General features: G+C 42.3%; 2 protein-coding genes across 16 annotated transcripts in view; one reads left to right on the top strand and one right to left on the bottom strand.

Moving 5' to 3' along the window:
• LOC6612412 (small conductance calcium-activated potassium channel protein) overlaps nt 1-25,501 on the bottom strand; it is a 60,583-nt gene that overhangs the window by 31,592 nt on the left and 3,490 nt on the right. For 8 of the 15 annotated variants that reach the window (XM_032726531.1, XM_032726530.1, XM_032726532.1 and 5 more), the window contains 2 exons: nt 15,682-16,857; nt 12,830-12,931 (listed from right to left, as the gene is read on the bottom strand). In XM_032726531.1, the coding sequence (XP_032582422.1) occupies nt 12,830-12,931; nt 15,682-16,857 (1,278 nt within the window). Of the gene's footprint in view, nt 1-3,431; nt 4,164-10,229; nt 11,455-12,829; nt 12,932-15,681; nt 16,858-25,501 lie in introns of those variants that run through there. The other 7 variants (XM_032726540.1, XM_032726536.1, XM_032726535.1 and 4 more) reach the window with 4 other exon arrangements.
• On the top strand, nt 17,011-18,039 carry LOC116802329 (probable phosphorylase b kinase regulatory subunit alpha). The gene is made up of 2 exons (XM_032726547.1): nt 17,011-17,700; nt 17,766-18,039. The coding sequence occupies exons 1-2, from the start codon at nt 17,225-17,227 to the stop codon at nt 17,869-17,871; spliced, it is 582 nt and encodes a 193-aa protein (XP_032582438.1). The 5' UTR covers nt 17,011-17,224; the 3' UTR covers nt 17,872-18,039.

The raw sequence follows: 25,501 nt of genomic DNA, 5'->3' as shown, positions 1-25,501 counted from the left end.
GGAGGGACGGCCAATTTGGTTTCATTTACAATGATTTCCTTCCGCCATAATGACAAACTGCCCCACCATATATGCGAGTCGGTTCGATTTGATTCGATGCTATTTGATTCGATTCGATTGGATTGGATTGGAATTGAAGTTCAATTTGCTGTTGATTTTACTTCAGTGTGCATGCTTTTTATTTATTTTTCTTACTTGTTTTTTTATTTTTTCACGACCAGCCAATATGGCGGTCATGGCCACGTGCGGCTTCCGTTGCCCAGTGCGAAAACAATAACAAAACTTTCAGCTCACACACGTGGGAGCAGGTAAGTGTGTAATAAGGTTGGGATTTTCAAAAAAAATAAAATAAAAAAAGGGAAACATTTAACTGGCATTTGGGGAGAAGCAGGCAGGGAAAACAGAACTGGCATCCATCTCGGGCACGTGTCTCTCAACGTTTTCATATACACATTCAGCATACAGCATACACTGCAGGAAACAACAATAGCATGGACCAAATAGCGAAAAAAAAATAGAGTGGAGCCCAAATATCCTTTTATGCCACGAAGGGATTTTACCAAATTCCTGCGTCAAAAGCCCCGAAAAACACGACACAAACCGTTTATTTTAACCTTATATTTCAAAGAATTTGTTAGTATGTATAGAACACACTACGAAAAACACACTACTTCAAATATACATTTGTGGCAAATCAGTCAAAACCAAGATATGAATCCTTTTTAAATTCCATAAAATTGTAAAAGTGTTTTAACACATTTTTAAATATTTACCTAAGATACAAAATCACGGTTATTTCCCTCTGTGTATGTGCGTTTGTGTGCGCTGAGGCATGGAAATTTAATCCCTTAAAGAAATTTTCCTCAGCTCGGAACTTTTTGCGCTGCGGATTTGTTAATGCGTGTACCCATAACGCGAACGTTCGGAAGGCGAATTTGTTAATTGAATTTTTCCTTTTTTATTTATATATATATATAATTTTTTTTTTTTTTGATTTTCGTTTACTCCAATTGTAAGGCACCGCGCGTCCGAGGCCTATATAATCCCACCAACAGCAGAGACGTACCTAAACCCTCGACCAAATCCCATTTCAAGTGAGTTTAAGGTCTTAGGGCCAAGCCTGATTGAGTAACTTAATAATTCAGAATTGTTTGCAGCCAGTGGGCCTCATTGGGATTTGCATCTTTTAAAGGCGGCAAACGTGGACCCATGCGGCGTATGCGTTATCTTTCGAGAGCCAGCCGCCCACTTGGCCACGCCCGCCTAATAATAACAACAATAACAGCGGCGAACGTTGGCAACATGACGTATACGCAATAACCGACATTCATCCGCCCCGTTGCCATTTATTTTTTCTTATTTTCCGTTTTCCGTCTTTTTTTTCCCCATTTTGTTGTTGTTATTTTTTTCATGTCTTCTGTCTTTCTCGTCTTGTTTTATTGTAGATTATTTGGAGGTTTTCACGTTTCGCTGCTCATTGCGTTCGCTTGGCGCTTCGATGCTCTTATCTTGGCCATTGTTATTACATCCGCGGCCTTACATAACAGCCGCCAAGCCACCCACACACAGTGCCACTTGCGGTTTATCAAACGTAGCGAGTTGCATAAGATTGCTACTGCCAGGGCCATTGGCAGACGAAAAAATTGGGATTCTTTTTGCTTGCTCTCCTTGTTTTTGGCCAAAACTGTCAGCCGGCCAAAGGATAAGTCTAACACACTCGCACACACACACGCACAGACGTACACCCACAATCGCAGGAACACGCAGCGCAGGCATGTGACAAAGTCACAAAAAGAGAGTGAGAGCTGGAGCAGAGGAAATGTCAATCAACAAGCCGGAACTGAAACTTAATGCAACCGGCTTGGAATTTCTACACCATCGAAAACAGCAACAGAAAATGTCATAAAAACCAGGAGAAAAACAAGATGAAAATGGGAGAAAAAACACCAGCAGAGAAAATGCCACGAAAATGCCGGTTAAATGGGCTGACTTGAGCCAGTCTCCAAGGACTATGACTAGGATAACTCAACTTGAAGTGTACCGAGAGGACGAAAACAAAAAAAAATAAATAAAAAAAAAAGGGAAGAAGAAAGGGCCGAAATAGCGACAGAATGAGAACGAAAGCTGCAGAAAGTATGGCCGAAAATGTGTCGTAACTCTTAGCCGGAATGCTGAAGAGATATGACAGCGACTGGCTGACTTTCCCAACCAGAGACAGTAATTATATTAATATTATCCCTCTTACTTTTACTTTGAAATTTACACAAGACATTCGTTGGCGTTGTTTTTATACAGTCCAATATATATATATATATTGGTCGCTTAATGATGGACTTTACTCCAACTTGTGTACTTCATCTGCCTGTCATAAAATATTCAAGGCGCAAAAAAGTTTATGGTTGAACCAAAAAAGTTTGAATCACTCTTTGAGCTTCTTTCTTTAGCGCCCCTTACTCGCATATTGCAATACATGTATATATATGTATATATCGTTGCTTGTCCACACACATATGCGGGAAAATCATAAATTTCGCCTACTCTTCGTTTCAAAGTTTTCCCTCTTTTCCTGATTATTTTCGTGTGTAGCGGGCGCCAAGAAATATGCTACGTTTTCCATCAGCGCAGCGATAAGAGCTCCCTGCTCGTTTTTTGAATGGTTTTTCCTGGTGTCAAAATATATTCAATACTGCCGATTGACATTTTTAAGCCTTTATGCGTTTATTTTGCTGCTGATGGAAAATATTTAGTGAATACTATGAGATTTTTAAATTTGTGTGCAAAAAAACGATTGAATTTCAATGATTTTCGTTGAATTGCCAATAAATAGTTTTAACTGATATATTGATATTTAATATCAATGTAATATTTGATCAATTTGATCAGGTCCTAAAAAATTAATGTGTGAGATATTTAACAATCAAGTTAAGTACAAGTTATTGATTTACAATAAAAAAAAAAATGGATAAATGCCATATATTTGAGACGACTTTTTGAGGAAAATGATACACTTGTCTTCTGAAACCACTCAATAGACAATAAACTTCCCTTCTTTCTTTTCTCTTGACAATTTCTTGGCCAACATCTTTATGGAGAGTATGGCGAGATATTTATCTATGGATGGGAAATATTGTGATATATTACATTTGCCTTTGTTCGGGGTTTTCCCAGCTCTTTGCTCTTCTCTTTTTTTTTAGATGTTTTCTTGTGCTTTATGGGTCTTTTATGTGTACGCTTTCTTTGGCTGTTTCCTTTTTTTATTATTTCCTCTTACTTTCTCTTGCCCTGAAGCGATGCTACCATACTCCCGTTACTTTTGCAATAGCTATTTTATTTGTTTTGCTTTTGCTGATTTTTTTCCTCATTTTTGTATTTGTTCTGTTCTGGTTTTCGATACCCGTAATATTTCCCACAAAATATTGTATGTTATTCACCTTAATTCGCTTGTTGTTTTCTTCTTGTTCGGTTGCTCGTCTTCCTCTTCTTCAACTTTGGTTTGTTTGTTAGTTATCCCGTTATCGCATTGTCTCGTCTTTCATTTTTAAATGTTTGCTCGTTGCTGGTATTGGTATGGGTGTGGGTGTGTGCTATTGTGAGTGTGTGTATGTGTAACTGTGTATGTGTGCGAGTGTGTGTGTGTGAGTACCGGAATCCGGTTAAAAGAAAACTGACGCTATTTCTTCTCTATTTTGTTTGTTTGCCGCCGCCGATGTTGTTTTTGTTGTTGTTAATAATAACAATTTCACATACACGCACGCACTGGAAAAAAAACGGGACTCGTGAACGTAATTGTAAGTGTAAGTGTAAGGGCAACGGTAACGGTAACTGTAACGATAGCTGCTGCTGTTGTAACCGTAATTGTTGTAGTTGCTATTGTGGCTATTATCGTTATTAAAATTATTGTTGCTGTTGTTCATGCCTTTGTTTTTGTGGCCGTTGCTGTAGTTATTGTTCTTCGTTTCATCTGTCGTGCATGTACTTGTGCATAATTTTCGTATTTACTTTAATATATATATAGATATACATATATATATATATTGGTATTTCTTTATTATTATTTGATTTTATTATTATTTTGTCGCCTTCGAAGGTTTAGCTCCTCTGCGCTCGCTACGTCAGCCATGGGTGTAAACACAATACAGACTGAAACAGAAACCGACCGAGAACTGAAAATGAAACGGCGCTGAAACGAAACGGAATCTTCAAAGCGGCGAGGACGTCGCTGTCGCCGCGGGCAGCGAAGCCGGCAGAGCGGAGAGCTGGTTCAAATTAACTCGACCACAATTTTCCCGTTACGTTGCGAAGGAGAGCGAAGAGCGTTAAAGGAAGAACGAAGAGAGTACCCGAACACCCGATCTCTTCGCTCCCAGATCCCGTTAGCAAGCCACGGTTGATAAATAGCCGCAGAAGTACAGTAAAACACAGAACATTGCAAAAGATTGCAACTTGTCTCTTGGACTTCGAAAACCAGAACGGCCGGCAGTTAAATGATCATGATTAAAATTTCACTTGAAATTTCAATTAATCGAAAGAAAATGTCTTGAAATTTTGCAATTTTGGCAAGGGGTGACTTTTTCACATTTCAATTGTGGCAATTGATAACTGTTTGATTTATTGCATTTATTTAACATACTTTTTGGAGGTGTCTATTTGCAGCACAAGTTTCACTTTCGGAGGCTCACCTGTACCTGTAAGAAGTGAGCAGCGTGTGGGTGTGTAGGAGTGTATTTTTTTTTTTGGTGTGCGGGTGGGTGCTGCACGTTTTCTTCTTTGTTAGACCCAGATTTGCCTGTCAAACTGTCTTTATCAGCTGTCGCTGCCGCTGCCGCGGTCGCTGCATTCGTTCGCAGCGCTGCCAGTGCTATATTTTTTTGTGTTGCGAATTGCAATTGCAATTTCGTTTTTGGCTATAATGAATTGGCATTGTCATGTGTGTTTAATTTGGCGGCACGCGAAAGGAGCACCGAAAATCTGAGGTGAGAGAGAGAGAAAGTTGGAGAGAGAGTCGGCGCCGCCTCGCCTTTCTCTCTCTTCCTTCTGCCATTTTCACTCTCTCTCTCTCTCCCTCTCTCTTTCTCCCTTCTTCTTTTGACTGATTTCCAATCCACTCAACTTTATTTCTCTCTCTATCTCTCTCTCTAGGGGTGCGCTAAGGCCATCTCACTTGCACGCACCCACGAGTACACGCACAAAGCAGTGGGAGTAGCACACCCACACACACTTCTGCATTTAAAGGAGCGGCAGCGACGCCGACTGCGGCAGAGGAAGAGAAATAGAATCAAAAAGAAGAAGCTGCCGCTGCGTCTTCTTCTTCTACGTTGAACTTTGAGCTTTGCTTATGACTTTGAATTTTATTTTTTTAGTTTTTTGGTAACAATATAGCATAATGGTCAACTGGCACGCGATACGAAAATCAAAATTGAACTTTACAAGTTAATCCTTTTGCGGTTGTACACAGACACACGCATACACACACCGAATGATACTCCTTTTCGGGGCATTCAAAATAACATTTTAGAAATCTTGAAAAAAAAAAAGGGGGAGCAGTGAAAAGAGACAGTGTCGTAGAGAGAAGATGCGGTTTCTGGGATCTTAAGCTAAAATCTGGGAATTCTTTTATTTTTTAACTAGGGGGTGATCGCAGAAGGGTTCTCAAAAGAACCGCATCTTTAGAAAGTCAATTTAAATTAAATATTAATTATTGATATGAGAATGAAATTCGATGTTTTATAAATAACAAGAAAATACTCTTGTTTGAACAAAATCATATTTTTAAGCCAATCCAAGTGAGGGAACCACTCCTCATACAGCAAGTGACTAAATCTCTTTTTCGAGGGGACATTGAGCCCCATAAAGCCCCTTTGCGGGCGCCAGAGGGAGAGCTTGACAGTGAGAAAGAGAGAGCGAGAGAGCGGCTTCGTCCGTGGCCTTCGCTTGGTCCTGCGCATTGGAAAACTCCGATTTGCGTAAGGTGATGGTCTCCGGCGCCTCTGCCCCTCCCCCTCCCCCACACACTTCACCCTACCGGCAGGACCCCGGTGCTCCCCCACATCCAGGCAATCCCAATGGATGCTCAATTCAAAGTTCCAGCTACGCGATTTCATTGTCATCGGCAATTGCCGCTGCCCCAGTCGTATTCGACTATAGTCACGTTGTTCAGCTATATTTTGTGCATGCAAAGAATATACATTGTAGACTCGCTAAGATGAATCTTAGGAGAAACGAGCAGCATCAATAGGCAAAAGGGCACTTCTTGGTTTTGATTATTTTTGTAGGTTTTCTGATATCCATAAACTAAGCTATAATTTTCCACGACTGAGTAGTGAGTACTAAACTTTCTTTCAAAACCTTCAAGAAAAGTTTCGCTCCACAGGGGCTTGACTGTAGACCCTCCTCTTCGCCCCAGCTCACACACATACATCACACAGATACGCCAGCACTAGCACGCATACACTTGAATAATGCTCTCACAGATACGCGAATGCATTCTTCGGCGCTGATGAACTGACAAATGAATTGGCCTAGCAACCGAAGTTGGTGGCATAGCAACGCACTTCCCCCCACATCGTGGCAATCCTTGAAGTCCGCCCCGAAATCCACCCGCTTCTTCATTATTCCAGCAAATCTTTAAGCCTTTAATTCCGCATGCGGAATTATAAGGAATCACTCGAGTCTTGGAGAAATTCAAAGCGCATTACAGTCGCACCTCATTCGAATGGGCATTGCATTCTTCTGCTTATGCCTTCTAATTAGAATTCCAATTTTCAATTGGAATTTCTTTTATTTAAATCATAAATTAAACTTTCATTTTATTATTATTTAAATAAAATCCCTAGTTGGAAATGAAAGCCCTCCCATTTTCTGGCAGTGCACTTAAGCTGCTTTGCTTGCCAGGACAAAACAATCAACAACCAGAAGCCGGAATCCCTTACGTGGGATTCTTAGGCGACCCCAAGCCACTTCATCCATATGGCACTACAAAGCCTTATTAAAGCACCACTCATTTAAATAAATTAATGCATTTTGTGCAGCTCCAACGGCAATTGTCTCGAGTGTCCATCACTTGAGGATGACATTAACGTGCACATAGGACATCGCACCTAAATCTTCATCACCCCCCCGCTTGACAGGCACATACCCCGCCGACTTGCGCAATCGTCGACCCAGATATCAAATGGAAATGTCAACGCAAACGACAGATAGTCAAAATGTTGTCATGTCGGATTTTGAATAATTCATTGAAATGAAAACTTTATGCATTTGTCAGCCATTTTCTTATATTCAATACGGCAACTGGGGGATTGGGTCATCGGTGAGATGGTCAGGATTGTATCCATCTTCAGCCGTGGCTCAGTTCATGCTGACTCGCAAGGAAATGCAGGAATCTGAATCGAGATCAATGAAAAGCGGCTTACGATTGATTGGGCTTACGATTTTAAATATTTGAAATATACATTTTGAAATACGATGAACTGAATGCAAAGATAGAAAAACCAACCGCTAGTAATAAATATGTCTATCGGTGTTATCGATATCACTAGTATTATCGAATTTATCGAAGTTATCTAAGCCCTACTATAATCTATGCTATCGGTAGAGTGCTATCGATTGCATTGCCTTTTTTCAACCGTTCACGATCCGCAGATACAATGATTCATAGATCAGCATGGCCAGAGGCACTGCACCGGCCCAGGTGCGCTCCTTCAAAGGCCGGACATCTGGTGAAGCGCGTCCATGTGCTGTACGCCGTACGCCGTGTTCCTTGGCAAATGACTCAGAACAGCTGTACAAGTGGACTCGGACTATGGCGCGACCTTTAGTCGTCGACGGCGACGATTTTAGACCCATCCAATCGTCCGGCTTACAGTTTACGGTGTACGGTTTACTGTTCGGGGACAGTTCGCTGCAAGTGCCTCTTGTCATATTTTATTGATGGACACTTGGGCAAACAGCGTGCATGCACTCGCTAAGATATATAGCCGTGAACATCCATCTAAACGGATATAATATATGTATATATATATAGATATAAACTGCAGTCGCGGTCGAAGACTATTATCATGAAATTTTAAAAAGTTCCCCGACTATTTTTCGCCGCATAATGCCGAGGCAATAAGTTATTGGACTTTTGAGGCCACCTGGGCCAACATTTTCACAGTCGAGTGGAGAACAGGGAATGGGTAATGGGTAATGGGCAGTGGATAGTGGATAGTGGGCAATGGGTAATGGAGGACCGTCTTGCCAGCCAACAAAGTAAAAGCAACACACAAAGTTGACTCTTGGTCGATTGGAAGTCCTCGAAATGCAGACATATGGACGTCAAGTCAAAAGTCGCAAAGCAAATGCGTTAAATATTTTAGATGACACAGCGTAATACCCATTGGGAGTGCATATATATAATATTTATCAACATCTAAATATGCACGCATGTGTCGTTCCGCCCATTTACATAGGCCAAAGTGGATATATAGTGTATATGGTGCGTATGTATCCATAATTCATGTCCACGATCTGACGACCGGTTTTTCCCCGATGATGACGTTCTTTCATTGCTCATATGCCATTAATTACGTGGCGATTGGCATTGTTTAAACTGCGCCGGAATTGCCAGCTAAATCGACTAGGTCGTATATCAAAGCAGTACTATATATATGCATATATATGCGCGATATGTTACATCCAGAATATAAAACAGTTGACCGTTTTATGGACTTTCTGTAACCCAAAACCAGTGACCCTGAGTCCACAGCATTGTTATAGTGACGATGATGATGCGATCGTTATCCAATTCCAATTCCAATCCAAATCAAAATCCAAATCGGTTGTCTTGTAAACAATATATCAAAGCAATAGATACAGACGCATGAATCGGGCGATACGATCCGAACACTTGAGCGAACTTAATGTCTTTCGAATGCTGATGATGGAATAGCCGAATAGATGGATCCCCATTCCCCAGAACAAACAAATAATAATAATAATAATATCCTGCCATTATCTGTGCCATAAGGGTGTTTTCAATTGGTCATTCTCTACGGCATTGTGCGGTATCTAAATATGAATTCTATATTTAGAATATTGTATACGCGGCGTGCGGAAAATTAAACTGTTCGAAAGTCATTATAAAATATTGTAGACTTCATTTCCGTCCAAGTACCAGCACTTAAATCGATTTATGTACATTTCCTCGTATTTTACAATTTCAACTTTTAATGATCATATAAAGATAAATGGTGATATTGCACTTTAAATTGGCCATAATTTGTACTGCATAATTTATAAACTTCTGCTGGAGACTGAGCGACTTTGTAAAGTGCTGAACGTTGCCATTGGTTTTTTAGTTAGCTACAATCTTGAGAACAAAAGATTCTTTATATTCAATACCCAGTGGCTCTATTTCCTTGAGCAAAAACCACCGACATTTGCAGTGCTGTGAAAATTTGGCAAAAGTTTCGACACTTTTTGCAGGGTACAAAAGTTTCGCGGCCCAAACCTTTTCCCCAAGAGTTCCATCGTGTGTCTGCGATTTGTGCGATTTGTTTTTGTTTTGTTCTGTAGATGCTTTGGTTGAAAATAACTTCGAAGCGTTCAGCGACAGTGGAGAGAGTGAGAGAGAGAGAGAGTAAGCGGGAAAGAGACAGAAAAGGCGGAACGCGAGCGATTTATTTATTTTTATATATCGTAGTTTGGATTCTGAGGCACAACGGACACGTGGAACCGGCCGACGAATTGGCGAATGGAAATGGGCATACAAATGGCCAGCAGATAAGCTAGATACGTCATAGTTTCTTGAGCACACTGCACGAAAAACTAGTTAAGCAACTGAGTTGAAATCTGAAGTTTCAGTATGATACGGACATCATGTCGTATGCGTAATTTTTTGTAAGAAAATAAAACGACACGTGTTCCGCTTAAAAATATTTTCAAAAATAACATAAGATATCTTTCGAGAAACTTTACAATAAACTGAAACTAAATTTGCCACTACAAGTGTGGAATGTAAATTAAAAATTGGCATCATGTCGTATGCGTAATTTTGTTTTAATAAAATAAAACGTATACGACACGTGTTCCGTTTGGAAATATTTTGTAGCATACTTTTAAGCACAATTTTTAGACGATTTCAAATCTCTTTTGAGAAACTTTAGATTTTAGTTTAGGCTGACTTCTATTAAATTGGCATACTTTTGCTTTTTCGATAACCCGCCCCTTTTTGTCCAGTGTAGTCTTACCAGAATGGGTCGCTCGTTGGCGTAGGACAGCTTGCGTGTGCTGCGCAGCGTTTCCAGCCAAAGGGAGTTCCTGCGGGCGGCATTCGTGGCGCCACCAACGCTGCCCGTTCGCGTCATCAGCGCGGCGGCCGTGTTCAGCGGTTGCGACATTTGTGTTTGCGGTACTTGCGGCTGTAGCGATTGTAGCGCCTGTGGCGACGTCATCATCAGCGTCAGCGACGGCGACCGCGAGGGGGTGGGCGAGGGCGTCATCGAGGGGGTGGCCGATAGAGTTGATGACGTTGACACGACCATGGGCGGCACGGGCGGCATGGGCGGCGGCGGAGGCGTGGCATGGCATTTCTGGTAGAGAGCACTCTGATTGCAATCGTTATCCATGCAGAAGGCCGGCGACATGCTCTGCTCTCCTCCAAGATCCGAAAAGTTGTTTTGGGACTCCAAAAAAGGCGGCTTCCTTTGAGGAATCCAAATTCTTTTGCCTATTTGGGCAGCTGTTTTACTTATTATATGAACTGCTTGACTTTGCTCACATCCTTTTGCGGAAAAGTATCCATGAAGTTGATTTATAGAACCGGATATTGAGGTTCGCTCACTTAGGTTCCTGTTCGAAAAACTCACTGTTTTTGTTTGTTGGTTAATTAAAAGCAAATGTTTTTGTTTTCAAGAAATTTACAGGCGCACGCAAACATGTTGCTTTAATTATAATTAAAAGATTTTCAAGAAAACAAGCACAATGTTTATTTTAATTAGCAATTCTCAGACCTTGCCGGTTACAGGTTAAAACCGCACTGTTTAAACAATGATTTATACATTTTCTTCCTGGAATACATAATTTATCACAATTTTCCAGCCACAAAATCGCATTGTCAAACAACGCACACACATACACGGCAAAAAAAAAAAAGAAAGGAGGAAGGATTCTCTTAACTGAAACAAGTACACGAACCGCCGCAGATGAAAATCCGAGAGGTTTTGATTTGATTTTGATTGGAATCGGAATTATTTCTGGCCAGCCGTATTTCGACTTTCGACTGCGTAATTGTCCAGAATGTAAACAGAGTGGGGAAGCAGACACAATTCAGCATTTCCACAAGCCGTTCACGTCCATTATAATATTGACCGATCCGATCCGATCCGATACGATACGATCTGGAAAACGAACAGAGAGCTGGCTCCCAAGTTCCCAAAATCGAGAGCGATCCCTATCGCTGACGCCGCACAAATGGCCTGCCCACCAAAAGTTTTATTTATATTACAATCTGGTGCGCTCCGGCCTTCTTGTTCCGCCAATATATCGGAACAGAAAAGAGCATTAGTGTAGACTTCGATATGCCCATTAATATTGATATATACGACCAATCAAAAATGCATGAAACATGTATCAATCCAAAAGTCATTCGTATTTCGCGATCTAATGTTTGTTTCGAAAAGAAAAACCCCATTTATCACCGATAATACCGTTTATAAGGCACACATTTTCCGATCAGCATGTGTGAACTGTGGATGGTGGAAGCCAAGTGGACAAAAAGCAGCAGGTGGATGGCCCAGATGAGAGAAACCGTTTTAGAGAGCAAAGATTGAGATACACGCTGGTGGAAAATCGTGGAGGGGGGAACACCTGATCGCGTCGACGTCATGGAAATGAAAATGTTGCAGCTTTTACTGCGGGAAATATTAAATGCTTCCGCTCGGCACTTAATTGCTGCCGCCCATGAAAGACAAATGCTAGACTATGCAAATACCCTATATATTACATTGAATGCTTATTGGATCATAAATCTTATATTTATATTATATTGATCAAATTATCAGTAAATCAGCAGTCAATCGGTGCATTTATCACAAATAACTACAACTGGTGCAAAGGAAATCGAAACATGTTCAACTACAGCTTACCTGCTTCGATAAATTATCGATACATGTTATTTTTTATATATTTATAACACTAATTATGGGTGATATATTAACTAATAGTCTACATTCAAGAACGGATGCAAAGTTGAACGGGATGCTGAAGCGGATTTGGAAGTGGATGCGAGCGTATGGGATGCGGAAATGTAAACTTGCGCTACAAGCGGCCAAAATGCTCAAAACGGTTTTGAAACGGGTATTTTTGAGTTTTATTTGTATTGCTGTTATTTTTTTCACAAACGTTTTCTTTTCATTTGACATTTTTTGTGAGAATTTGGTGAGAATTCTAGGGGGAGATTGAGTATGGGACATTGACGCAGTGCAAACTAGGAAGAAACAAATGCCAAACGCATAACGATTGCACAAGGGGGGGGGGGGGGGGGGGGAGAGTCATTTGGGGGGGGGGGGGGGCTGGGGAGAGTCATTTGGCATTTTGCAGCATAATGCATTATGTTTTCGATAACAAGCTACTTGACCGCTGGGGAGGCGGCAAGGTCAGAGCGGTGCCATTGAAAATGAACTTTTGGTTTTAAATTGGGTTTTTGTTGGTTTTGTTTTTGGAATTTTGGAACTACGTTGGTTCATACTAAATATTTATGTACACATAAAACAAAATTGTTAGTTTCGGCAAATGGGTTTTGTTTTGTAATTTGAAGTTTTTTTTTTTTTTTTTTTTTTTTTTTAAATACCATTTTGGAGCATTGGAGTGTTTCGTTAGTGGCCTCGGTGAAGGCCCTTCGAAGGCGCAACTTTCGGCTTTCGGACAAGGTGCGAGGCATTAGAAGAACGCCCTGGAGAGATTGCGAGATTGATGCGACAGCGATTAGTACAGATTGTTAAGTTATCCTAGTTAGTTAACTAAGCTAAGCTACAGTCGGGTGGGGACATCCAGTTGGGTTACTTTATATGTAGATAGAGGATCGGGTTCTGATTGCTTTTAAGCGATTGAAAATACCTAGAAAATAGACATAGATCGATCGAGAGTCCTACGCGTACAGTGCGTTACGAAACTGGCAGGCTTGATCGGTTTTTTCCTTTTCATTTCGCAACGCACTGTACATAAAGTTAGATTAAGGTATATAAATTTTAGAATACAGTCGAAACTACATAGACGGTGTTACTTACTAGGGGCAGTTCGACTATAAAGATACCATACATATATACGAGGAAAGTAATGAATATGCATGAGCTGTAATGATTTGGTGAAACGGCGAAAAGTCTATTACAAAGTACGATACTATGATCGATGCACCAAAGGGTATTTAATGTAAGAGAGTAATCATATATGTTGGCCATATGCCGGACAACTAATAACGGTCCTTCTCGACACGCGTGTGATCCTGGGGGATTTTACACGTATGGAAAAGAGTGCGGAATGGATGAAAAGTTCATTGCATGTTGCATAATTAAATAGAGAGCTTTCGAAACAATACGAACAACAAATGGTGGGGTCAACGCAAATGGAAAAGCGGAAAAACGAAAACGAAAAATTGAAATACATTGAAGCTTTCGCCTTGCAACTTAACCCTTATGCGGGCAAAAGCTAAGCTAAGCGAAAAGCTCCCGAAAGCGAGGGGGTTAAATGTAAAGAGATGACCGCAGGGGAATTGCATATACAAATTGTTTGCTGTCTTTTTTATACGTGTTAAATGTGGCTTGAAAGCTTTTGGCCCATTTGCATGGGCAGCCGTTAAATGTGGGGGATTTACCATTACTTTCGCTATCTTTACCGCTAGTTTTTTGAAAAACAAAAAGCTTTGCTGCCCCGAAGCTTTCATAAATGTTTTACCGACTTCTTATCCCCCTGACTATTGCCGAAACTGTCTGCCAGCGAACCCAACGCAATTATCTATAAGGACTGAATGAAAAAAGTAAAAAGAAAACAGCAGAAAGGAAAATTAAATAGAGTATGGGGGTGCTAAACGGGCTCCTCGCAGAGGAAAATAGGAAAAACGCGACGGCAAATGTCAAAGAGTGAAAAAATTCATCAATCATGGTAAGGTCACTGCCAGCATGAAGGAAGAAGCTAAATCATTTTTCGCCCATCTATGTATATATATATATTTCCAGTTTTTTTCGAGATATTTATGGACGGCTAAAGTTCAGACACGTTCGGCGTAAATTGATATTAATTATAGCAGGAAGATGAAAGATATAGATAGAGCGACTAGAAATGGTATATTCCGCAGCACTTAACAATTCAATTGCCACATGAATAATCAATTTGCCGACTGCAGGAAAGAACTGTCTTAATTGCGTTTGTCGGATTTTATCCATTAAATGGTAAAATCATAAATGCTCTTAGGCCCACCTACTAGGACCCCATTTTCATTTTCCATTTTCTATTCCCCATTCCCCTCCGATCGAATGGCGTGTAAACAAAATTTTTAATTATGCCCACCGAAAGTAATGCGAAAGCGAGGGAGAAAAAAATAAATATACATATATATATGTGTCTGTATGTGGGGGCAACGAAATGCGGGCAAATGAACAAAATAATTGTTGAGCCAACGCCGCGTATGAGCAATATTGATTTTCACTAATTGGATTTTAGCGCGCGAAAAACGTTAAATGGCCAAAACAAGAAAAGAAATAAATTCAACGAAAACAAACCGAAAGAACAACAGCAACAAAGTTGGCAAATCACAATTGCCAGCGTTTTATGATTATTAGAACACATCTGTAACATAAATAACGAAATCCAAACTGAACATAAAAACATCTTGTGTTTATGAAGATGAGTTATTGGCGGTGATAAGTTTAACATCTAGGCAATATAGCGAACTGTTAATAGTTTCCATAAGTGGATTAATAAAAGTGTATTACGCTTAAAAATACAATAAATTATAGCCAACTGCTGCCATTCGAGAGACCATTAAACATAATCATCTTCTAAAGCGTTGACTTTGCAGTTGCTTTTTCATTCATTTCGGTCACTCTATTAGCACAGCATTTAGCAAGGCTGGTCACTTTAGGTTTCGAAACATTTTTAATTGTTACGTTTTCTTATTAAGCTTGACCCTATAAAACTCGACCAGCCTTCAACCCAACTATACAATTAGAACAACGCAGGATCTGGAAATTGAACATAGAACATCAAGTGCGATGGTGGCCATAAAACATCCAATTTATGGGTATATACTTATGTATCGAGAAGGGATATGCTGAGTTCAGATACTATATATAATACATAGGGAGCGCTAAGGGTACTTTGGGGTGGCGTCCACTTTGACATTTATGGGTTGGGCGATTGCAGATGGCTTATGTACATGAATTATGTACATGGGATTGCGTGGGCACTCGAAAAAAAGCTGATGCTTTAATGTGACCAGCTTTGACAGTGCTTACAACACAAGTCCGGTCACTTTAAGCCTATGCAGTTTCTTCTTTTAACTATTTCATTATTTCTAATATTATTTTAAATCATTTGCTGATTTTTTTCGAGTGTGGGTCGCCTTGTAAAAAGAATAGGGAGCGAGGGTCTCGTGCCCTGGGGAAGTGGGGCTCTCATTTTGCATAGGCTGTTGATTCAGATTCTCACCTGCTTGAAGGGCCGCATGCCACCGTTGATCCGCAGGGAGTCGGCTGCAATGCCCGCGATTCCATCGCCGGAACTCTCGCGCAGCTGCTTCAGCGAGACATTTGGAACCGTGTGCGAGTGCGAGTGGGCGTGGCCGACGCAGGCGGAATGGGGACCACAGCAAATGGCCGTGCTGCTCGATTCCGGCTGGGAGCTTTGCCGTATTATCCGTGATCCATTCGTTGGCGATGATGTGATTAGCACGGGCGGCACCTGCTGCTGCGGCTGCTGCAGATGCTGCTGATGCAGATGGTGCTGCTGCAACTGATAGTGCTGCTGGTGCTGCTGTTGCAGGTGATACTGTTGCTGCAGCTGCTGCTGCTGCGGCAGGGCCGAGTTCGACATGCAAATGGCCATGGAGCCGCTGAGATTGCCCTGCTGGAAGGCACTTTTCACACTGTCTCGGGAGGCGGAGCGATCGATCAGCGTGGTGGGCGTGGTGGAAGCACGTCGACTGCAATTGCGGCATGCCCTGCAGCGACTTGGTACGCTGGGCGGTATGCTCGAGGCCAGATTCTGATATGATGAGGTGCCCAGATTCGGATGACTGCCCGGACTGGAGCTGTGGCTGTGGCTATCGCCTGGCTTGAGGCTTAAATTCATAATTGATATGGTCGGTTGCTGTTGCTGTTGGTTATTGGTCATCGTTGCCATCGTCGTTGCTTTTCCCTGCTGGCTGTGTTGCTCTTGGTCCTCTTCGTGTACTTCGATATCAGGCACTATGCTGCTGCGGACCAGGCCCTGTTCCACATCCTCGTCGTGTCCGCCGGCTCCGGCTCGCATGCTCTCCTCGGAACCCATCCTCGCGTGCTGCGACTGCTGCGGACTCGTCAGATAGGTGGAAGTTCGATCCTGACGCATTAGCGTTGGCTTGGAAGCCCCGGCTGCTGAGCCCGATGCTGATCCGCCACCGGAACCGGATCCACCGCCGCCCGATACCGACACCGATACCGATCCCGAGGACGAGGTGGACGCCCCCGTCGTTGGCCCATTTGTGGAGCTACTCTTCACCTGGCGCAGCAGAGCCGTCCGACCGCCGCCCTTCGACGGATTCGAGCTGCTCACCAGCAGCGAGTCCGTCTCCTCGGAACTCACGTAGCCCGAGTTGGTGGTGTCGTTAAGCTTCTGTATTGACATCTGTGGGATAAGAATAGTCGAGTATATATATGCATTAGTACATCGCTCAGCGAAATGATAACATATAAATTTAAAGCGTAACTTTATCTAGTAATTTTCTATCTAGTAAAATATTGGCTCTTTGGCTCTTTTTTGCAACTGCGTTTACTTAACCTCTCGCCCTTCGATATAAAAAATCTCCGGGCGGCAAGGAGTTTGCTGTCAGTAGCGGTGCGTAGCTGTCAAAGTCGAAACCAACTCCCCAACTACTATTTATTCCTATCAGTCAATTGTGAGCTGCAAGAGCAGCCTTGTTAGCAAGAAAAGCCAAATCGGCCTGAGTAATCCAAAGAGCGAAGACGCCCTCATAGCCACCGTTACCGGCAGAATGGATCGCTGGCTGCGCCGTCGACGGCTGGACGGCGCCCTCAATCGTGTGCCCCGCGATTTCAATTTGCGCGTATGGAGCTTACTGGAGGAGTGCCAGGGTCTGGTCATCGGGGAATGTGTCCTGCCACACAGTCTCACGGAGGTGAGGAGAGGGGGAGTGAAGTTTTGGCAGGATGTGAAGCTGGCCCTCGTCAAAATACCGCAGGCCGAGTACAGGCAGCTAATGGTGGAGGCTCTGATGGTGCTATCACTGGTCATCGAGCACGATATGGTGCCCTCGCTGGATGGCATCATCTACGTGGAGCATCTGGTGCAAAAGGCCAATCAGTTGTTCCTTGAGGATCAGCGCAAGGTGAAGGGCGCTGCAATGCAGTGCTGCGCCAAGATCAAGGACAGCAAGGAGCAGCAGCAGGCCGCCGCCTCCGGACTTCTATGCGGAGGAGCCGCCAAAATATGCCAACATTTCTACGTGAGGTATGTGGTCAAAAATCATACATATGTCCATAGTTCTTCTCCCGATTGTTGGCCATCTATTGCAGTGCTCCCGGCGGCAGATATGGCACCATGACCTACTTGTTCCGGGCGGTGCCCCTTGTGCTCAACTATGTGCCCAAGCCCGTCGAGATGGAGTGCCCCATCTCCTAAAGCGTCGACCGTTCACCTAATCACTTAATTGTAATGCCAAAATCTCGACAATTTCTCGTTTCCACTTATATATCTTTATATTTATATATTTTATGTGACCACCCCCTAAAAAAAACACGTACATATGTATGATTTTAGGCCAAAACTCCGGGCATAATGCTCCAAATATGGAATGAAATAAAAATACAAATTAAAATTGTAAAAGCTTTCAATTTGTATTATTCGTGCTTATAGCGACTTAATTTGACCAAGATAGAAGCAAAAACCGCTAAGAAATCCGCATTTTGGCCCAATGCTCCTATTTCCATTTTCTGAGAATCCGCCAATGCAGCGGTTTTTAAGTAAGTAGCATTAAGCGAAGGCAAAACCATTCTGGATATTAAACAATCAACTTATCTTCAAGAAAGTTAAAGCCAAGGTAGAAAAGCAGAAAGTCAGTAAGTCGAAAGCAAATCGCAAGAATCGGGGGCACGCGCATTGTATGCACAAGAAAGACAAAGGAGCGGCTTAAGAACCCATAAGGAAAATGGAAAATGGAGAATGGAAAATGAAATGAAAGACGGGTTCGAAAGCTGTGGCCGAGCTTTTCGGGAAAACTATTTGCCAGAAGTTGTACCTCGTTGACAAAGAACTGATAAGCCACAAAAGCTTCAAAGCCAGCGCACACACACTTGGCCAAGTGAAAAGCGGGAAATGCGGGAAATGTGGGAAAGCTCGTTGACCGCTAGTCACATATGCGGAAAAGGCAAAGCGAAGGGCCAAGGAAAAACCTTCGAAAAAGCTAACGAAATGTTCGAAACAAATCTCAAAAACGTAACAAATGAATATCAATAATTCAACTATAAATACGAACGAAACAGCATTGTAAATTATGCAAGTGCTGCTTGCGGCGGTGCACTTAAAAAAATACAATGTAACTAATAACAAATGATTTAATAATAAAAAAAATAATATCAATAAAAACAAAATATTCAATTATCCATTAATAAGTGCTCGTTAAAAGAGCACAATTACTGTTGATAATTTGAAATACTTCAGCAATTGCCCGCATTTTCTCGCAGTGCTCTTTTCGGGCCACCGCTGGAATAGAACAAAAGGACATTTCGGGTAGCTGGACGAAGAATGTGAAAATGTGAACACCTGCAGAGCAATGAATTCAGCTGGATGACTACTACACATATGTATGTACATTCGTATATATCCTATATATATTGCCGACATTGTATGGCCCACATGTGCATGCACACACCACACACCACACACCACACACCACACACACCACACACACATCTTATATATTCGAATCCATTATACGTTTGCATGTCGAGCGTGCCGCTAATAATAGTTGGGGGCCCAGTAGCCCATAGACCATAGACCATATCCGAGGAGTCCGTGCCAGGCGGAATGCCATAGATACAGATACTGCGGAAGACAGTGGCGTGCGATGGAGTTCGCAGGGGGGTTGGTGGGTTGGCGACACACCAAAGATCGCTGGTAACAATGATCTATTAAAAATATTTGTATTCATATGCTAAGTGGCGCGTTCATAATTTTTAGTGCAATTGGAAGTACGTTTTACAACACTTACGAACGCCACTGTCTAAAAATAAGAGCGGAGATCCGAAGGGGGGAGGGGGTTGGGGTTGGTGTTTCTTGCCTCAAATTGGGTTAAAATTTTCATTCGCTCGACGGAAAATGCAATGGCAATTTGGGGCCGCAAATGAATTCAATTGTTTATGGGTTTCCCTTGATGGGATTTTCTATAAATACATTGTACGCTGGCTATTGATTGATTGATTTGTCAGTCAGTCAGTCGGTTAGTCAGTCAATGATTGGAGAGAGATGTTGGGAAAACCCAACAAGACTGAGTCAGCTGAAAAACTCATTCATAGAAGAATCTGGAAAATTGATAAACATCTCGTCTTTCGATGCGCCGCGCTTTAATTCGATTTCGTTCGATGAGTAGAACTGATGAAATTTTAATCGCACCACTAAAATGATTGCTTTATCGCACACTGGCACGTACAGTGCGGCTCAGCTAGGTAATTCATTTGGATTGCCCGCCGATAATCGCCTCATAAATATTTGTAAATTGAACACTGATTTCGGCAGACTAACAGCAAGTAGCTCAAGAAGCTAGCAACAAATCATGTTCCGTTTATAAGTTAATTATGAATCATGATTTCATTTCAACTTGTAGCAGTTGTTAAAGTTAGTGGCTAATACTAGCTACCATTCGTGGCCCTTATTCAATCAATAACTTGCCTTTATTACGGAATATTCAATGGCCACCATAAGCTCGGCTACATAAATTGATAATTTACTTTTCCCTTGTTCAATTGCTTAGCATAACAAATCACGGTAATCCAAGGTGGGAATAACCTTATTTCAACACCACAACACGGGGCATTAAGCCATCAATCGCCTTACAGCCGGGGGACGCACTGTACGTCGTACGCCCCGTAAATCCAATGGCACCGATGTCAAAAGGACACACACACACGATGGCCACGTGTGAATGTCCTCGTCGATGGTCAGAGGAAGCACCTCGGCTCCGTATGGGCATCAGGCATAAGTTGAACGAGTCCATGGAGCACCGTGCTCCAGTGTGTGCCGGTCTCGGGTAGCCCCAGGTGACCCAGATGTCATGCGGCACTCAGCGTTAAAACATGGCCAGCAACGCAGCTTGGCCAATAACAATAAAGCCGAAAGGACCAAGGACCAAGGACCCAGGCACAGGAGCCCAGGACTTCGAACTACCATCGAGTAGTTAGTGCTGTCGCTTCGGCTTTTATTCAATCATCAATTGTTCGGCTTTCAGCGGAGTGGAAATGCTGGTTACGCAGTAATTGAGTGCCAATTGTTGGCTTTATCAACTCGCAGCGATAGCGGGTTACGTCTGCGAAGATTGGCATTTCAAATATCGAATATATATCATTGGCAGATAATTAAGATACATTTCGTAGCCGTTTTGTATCGGCTTCCCTTTTCTCGATAGCCAAAGACGCGACAGCACTGAAACGAGGCCAATACAAATAAGTTGAGGCGACACGGCCAGAAGAATTCTATTGTGTAATGGCCGCTTCAGGTTTTCTGGTTTCAGGCTGTGGTCATTGAGACCTGACAGCGTTGTTTAATGGCCAACGGGCTGGACTGGGTTGGGCTGGTCTGGAAACCCTTCAATCCGCAGGATTCGCATTCACGTCCAGCTCCTGACTGGCGGACTGGTGGACTGGTAACCAGGACGAGCCGACGTTCGCATGTACAGATAAAAATTTATTGCACAACTCAAAATCAGAGGCAGAGTGCCGAGTGCCTGAGTCCTTTGGCTTTTTAATGCCGGCACAGGAGCCAGGACCCTCTACATAAATTTCATTTGCAGGGCACACAAAATAAAAAAAGAAGCAGGAAAATCGTTAACTTGGCCCTGTTTTATCCTGTGCCAGGAGTCCCACACAAAACATTATGCCCCCCTGAGCTCCCCACAAGTCCCCCAAACCCCCCTTCCCGAAAACCAAAAACAAAAAAACGAAAAACAGCTCACCTCAACAACAACGACGACCTCGTTGCATTCGTCAAAAGCTCTGTGTTCACATTTCTTTTTTTTTTTTTTGTTTTTTGAGGAACGAAAACCAGTAAAAAATATGGGTAAAAAAAAAATAATAGAAAGGATGCCACGGGCTGGCCAAAGTTGAGGGGTCACCCTCTAATTGCACGGAAACCCTGGGATTACGATTACAAAACCGGAGCCCCCTGATAGCTTTCACTGGAAATCTCAACGCTTACCGTCCCTAAAACTGGCTTCTAATCTCAGTTTGGCTTCCAACTTTGACTTTTGACAGTTTTGGCACGGTCAAATGTTTTGCAGTTGCTGCAGTAGAATGTGGGCAAAATGTTGCACGACATTTAAGATTTAACCACAACAATACTATGCTTACCAAATACCCTAGACAACCCTAGGTGTCCCCAAACGCTTGCCACTCTACTGATGTTAAGCCACTTTAGCTGCAGTCGTAGACTTTGTGCCAACTTGAATTGATTGAAACACTTGCCCAGAGCTAGCTCCAACTCCTCCAGCGTTGGCAAACCTGACAAAACAATCTACTTGTCGGGCTACGCCGAAAAAGCAGTTGCGAATCCTGACATTTTCGATATGGGTCTGACTTATCCCGGCCCCCCGGGCCAAAAGTCCATCACAAAGTGTCCAAAGAACAGAACAGGCAAACTCACAATAGATGATGGACAGCAGCGCAAAAAAAAAGAAAAATAAAAAAAAATGAGCAAGCCAAGCCAAGCCGAACCGAGCCAAGTTAATGAATCCATCAACGGCGACGGGAAAACCCTACTTACAATCGTGTGTCAGGCGTACCGCTATATTTAGGCCATATAGCAGTAGTGGGGTGGAGATTTGCGTAAATCCCAACGTGGTGCGAATCCGAAAGTGAGCCGGGAATGCAAAGAAATTGTTTTGACAAGAAATTGACATCGCTATCCGAAAGTTGTCGGCACCTGTCAAGTTGGATGCCAGCGTTGTACCCACATCTACATTCCATATACTTGTACTTATGCATACCATATACCATTACCATATACCATATATACCATATATACCATATATACCATATATACCATATATACCATACAGACATCAAACACACTTCCCCCCGCACCCGCCGTGCGGACCGAGCTTAATATCTTGGCCATCTTGTGTGTAAAACAATTACACATGCCTGAACATTTTTAATGGCCAAATGCGGGCGGTCTGCGGAGTGGATTCGAAATTGGTGGTGGGCGGTACTGCGGCACTATGCTGAGTCATAAGCGACTCAACCATTTTCCACATTTTCTCTTCTAATTGAGTGCGTACATACTTAACATATGCGCAGGTACAGTCCCGGGTAAAGTGCTAAGGCAGTGAAAGTGACTAGCTAAGTAGAACTGCTGTCTTGACCTTTCAACTATATACGAAATAAATTGTTGCATACTTTCAGACACAATTGAAAGTGATTCTAGACCAATTTAATGGGCTTAAAATAGCTGCAAATCATTAGTCTTCCAGGCAAGTTCTTTTTTTTTTTATTACACGCGAACTGAAAACCAAGTGTAAGTGCAAAACCAAAGTAGCCAAAGGTTAATTTGCACTGCTATTATCCTGTCCGCATCTGTGTGCCTTTTGTGTACACGCTTATATAGACACATTAACATTGTTGGGCAAACAACAAAAACGCTCTTTTCCTTGCCGCCAAGTCGAAGCTGTTAATACCCTAAGACCGACCCTCCGCCCCCACACTCCCCGCAACTCATCAGGGACCCTCTTTAAGCTGCCAGGCTTTTGAAAAGGGTATTAGCCAGAGGGAAAATGGGGGGAAAATGGTGGGAAAATGTGTGTTTGGGGCTGGGGCGGGAAATTCACTTGGATAGACAGACAGGGAAATTAAATAAGCGAAGCGTTGGCAATATGGATATTCGGGTTCATTGCTTTGACATTGATGAGACAGGACAAGGCTAGACAGACACACACACACACACACACACACACACACACACACACAGAGGGCAAGGTTAGGGAAAGTTGGGCAGTGGGTGGTGCGGTTAACAAACACACTGAAACCCACAAAACACTCACACAGCTGCACACGGACAGCTGGACTGCTGATGGACTTATGTAAATTGACTATGCAAACTGTATAAATATTTGATCAATTTCCATGTCTCCTCGCGCATTGTAAGCCGAAAAAATAAATGTATTTTTAAGTAGATGCAACCGCAACGCACACATGCACACACATACATAGATCGTATGCCATAAAGCACACACGGCAAACAGAAGTTTAAATAACTAATAGACGAATGAATAAAGCAGTAAATATTGGAAACATTTTGGTATATTGATTTGTAATAAAGTAATTTCTAGAAATCTTCTTCATATAAATGGTTAGTTTTTGCAATAAATATTCTAAAGAACTTATCTTTATTTAGAATATGGTTCTATATAGACGCATTTTTCCAGTGCACAAGCAAAATCAATCAACGGAAAATGGACGCGTCAAAAATCAGCAAATGGGAAATACTCACCCGCCCACTGTGGCCACACCAACATCCCATGCCGCCCCATCGAGGTGAAAGGTTATGAGGGTTCTCTGGGCTCCTCTCCTCTCCTCCGACACGCCCCCCATCTGGCTACCGCCCCCCGAGGAACCGCAAGTAAATGAAGCGCAAAAAAAAAAAAAAAGAAGCAAAAAATGTAAAAGCGAGAAAGGAAAAGGCCGCTGGCAATCGATGAATTCATTTTTGGTATGCACCAAAATCGTTCAAACAATTATCGATATGAATAAAAGACGCCAGCTTTCTTGGGCGCGATTTTTTCATGAATAGCAGTATCTTGAGCAGTATTGAATTTTCTTTCGGTGGGGATTCATTAGAGAGTACCCCAGAAACTGACCGCCTAACAAAATGCTCGATATTCATGGAACTCAAGTGGTTATGGTGAATGGTGAAAAGGCGACTGAAGTTGGCCAAAGTGCTTTTTTTTTGCTTTTGACCAAATTAATTATCGCTAACGAGATAACGATGTGTGTGCGCTTTTCCCCATTGGCCATTTTATCATCGATGTATTATCAAAATTAATGCCAATATTTAGGCGTGTTTTGGCCGATAAGTTAGACGCAATCGGAAAAACTTACAGCAATACATCTTTTATGCAAATAAAATTATCAAAAAAAAAAATAATTTATTAATTAATTTATTAATAATTAACTTTTAGAGTTGTTCGAAGAAGGCCAAGTAACTTGTGAGAAACAAAAGCAAAATGCTGCAATATGGAGCTCATTGAAAGGCGAAGAAGAGAAAGAAATTAAGAAATCATATATATATATATGTACACATACACCCTCGCTGACGTCGAGTGAGTGAATCGTAATGAGTTTTGAAATGTACACCAGGACCGCTTGGTGTCATTACGGGGCGGAAAATGTGGAAAATGGGGCCTCCCATTAGCATTCAGTTGCGGGCTGCGGGTTGCGGGGTGCTGGCTATATAGTATAGTAATATCCACCTCCGCAGTCCCACAACCGACGAGGAATATCAAGAATATTGGACGGGATGGGTCTGGTTAATTGGAGCGCATGATTGATTACAGTTTCCATTAATTACGCTCACATTGCCCGCTTTTCTGGTCATTAACCATTCGACAGGCGACTTTGCAGCGAAATGCTATCATCGAAAATCGGCGGGTTGACGACTTTTGAAATTATTTGAAATAAATCAAGATTCGACTGGGATGCTGGATGTCATTATCCATTTAGACTACTTAAGATTTGCACCCCAGGGGGATTGGAGTTCATGGCAAGAGAAAATACTGGGAACTGCGATTGGCGTCTAGAGATCTGGGATCTATTTATGGCAAATTCTTGCATCTCAGGCATATTTCACATTCAACAACACGATCGCTCCCAAAAAACAAAAACACTAAATGAAGAAAGGCAAGCACACAAGTGCATTGGGATGTACGTATGTATGTACGTATGTATGTATATGTATGTATAGTATATCTGGGATATCTGGCAGCGTTTATAGAAAGCGAAAGCGGCGACATCCAGGCGAAATGAGTTGCAGATAAAAAAAAATGTAT

Source organism: Drosophila sechellia, chromosome X (genome assembly GCF_004382195.2).
Source record: "Drosophila sechellia strain sech25 chromosome X, ASM438219v1, whole genome shotgun sequence".
NCBI classification, from domain to species: Eukaryota; Metazoa; Arthropoda; class Insecta; order Diptera; family Drosophilidae; genus Drosophila; species Drosophila sechellia.
Note: the sequence above shows the minus strand (reverse complement) of the source record. Positions and strands in the feature narration are given on the sequence as shown.

Coding starts and splice junctions, on each gene's coding strand:
- LOC116802329 (XM_032726547.1), top strand. CDS start 17,225: ATGGATCGCTGGCTGCGCCGTCGACGGCTGGACGGCGCCCTCAATCGT. Junction 17,701..17,765: donor TGCCAACATTTCTACGTGAG/GTATGTGGTCAA, acceptor CATCTATTGCAG/TGCTCCCGGCGGCAGATATG.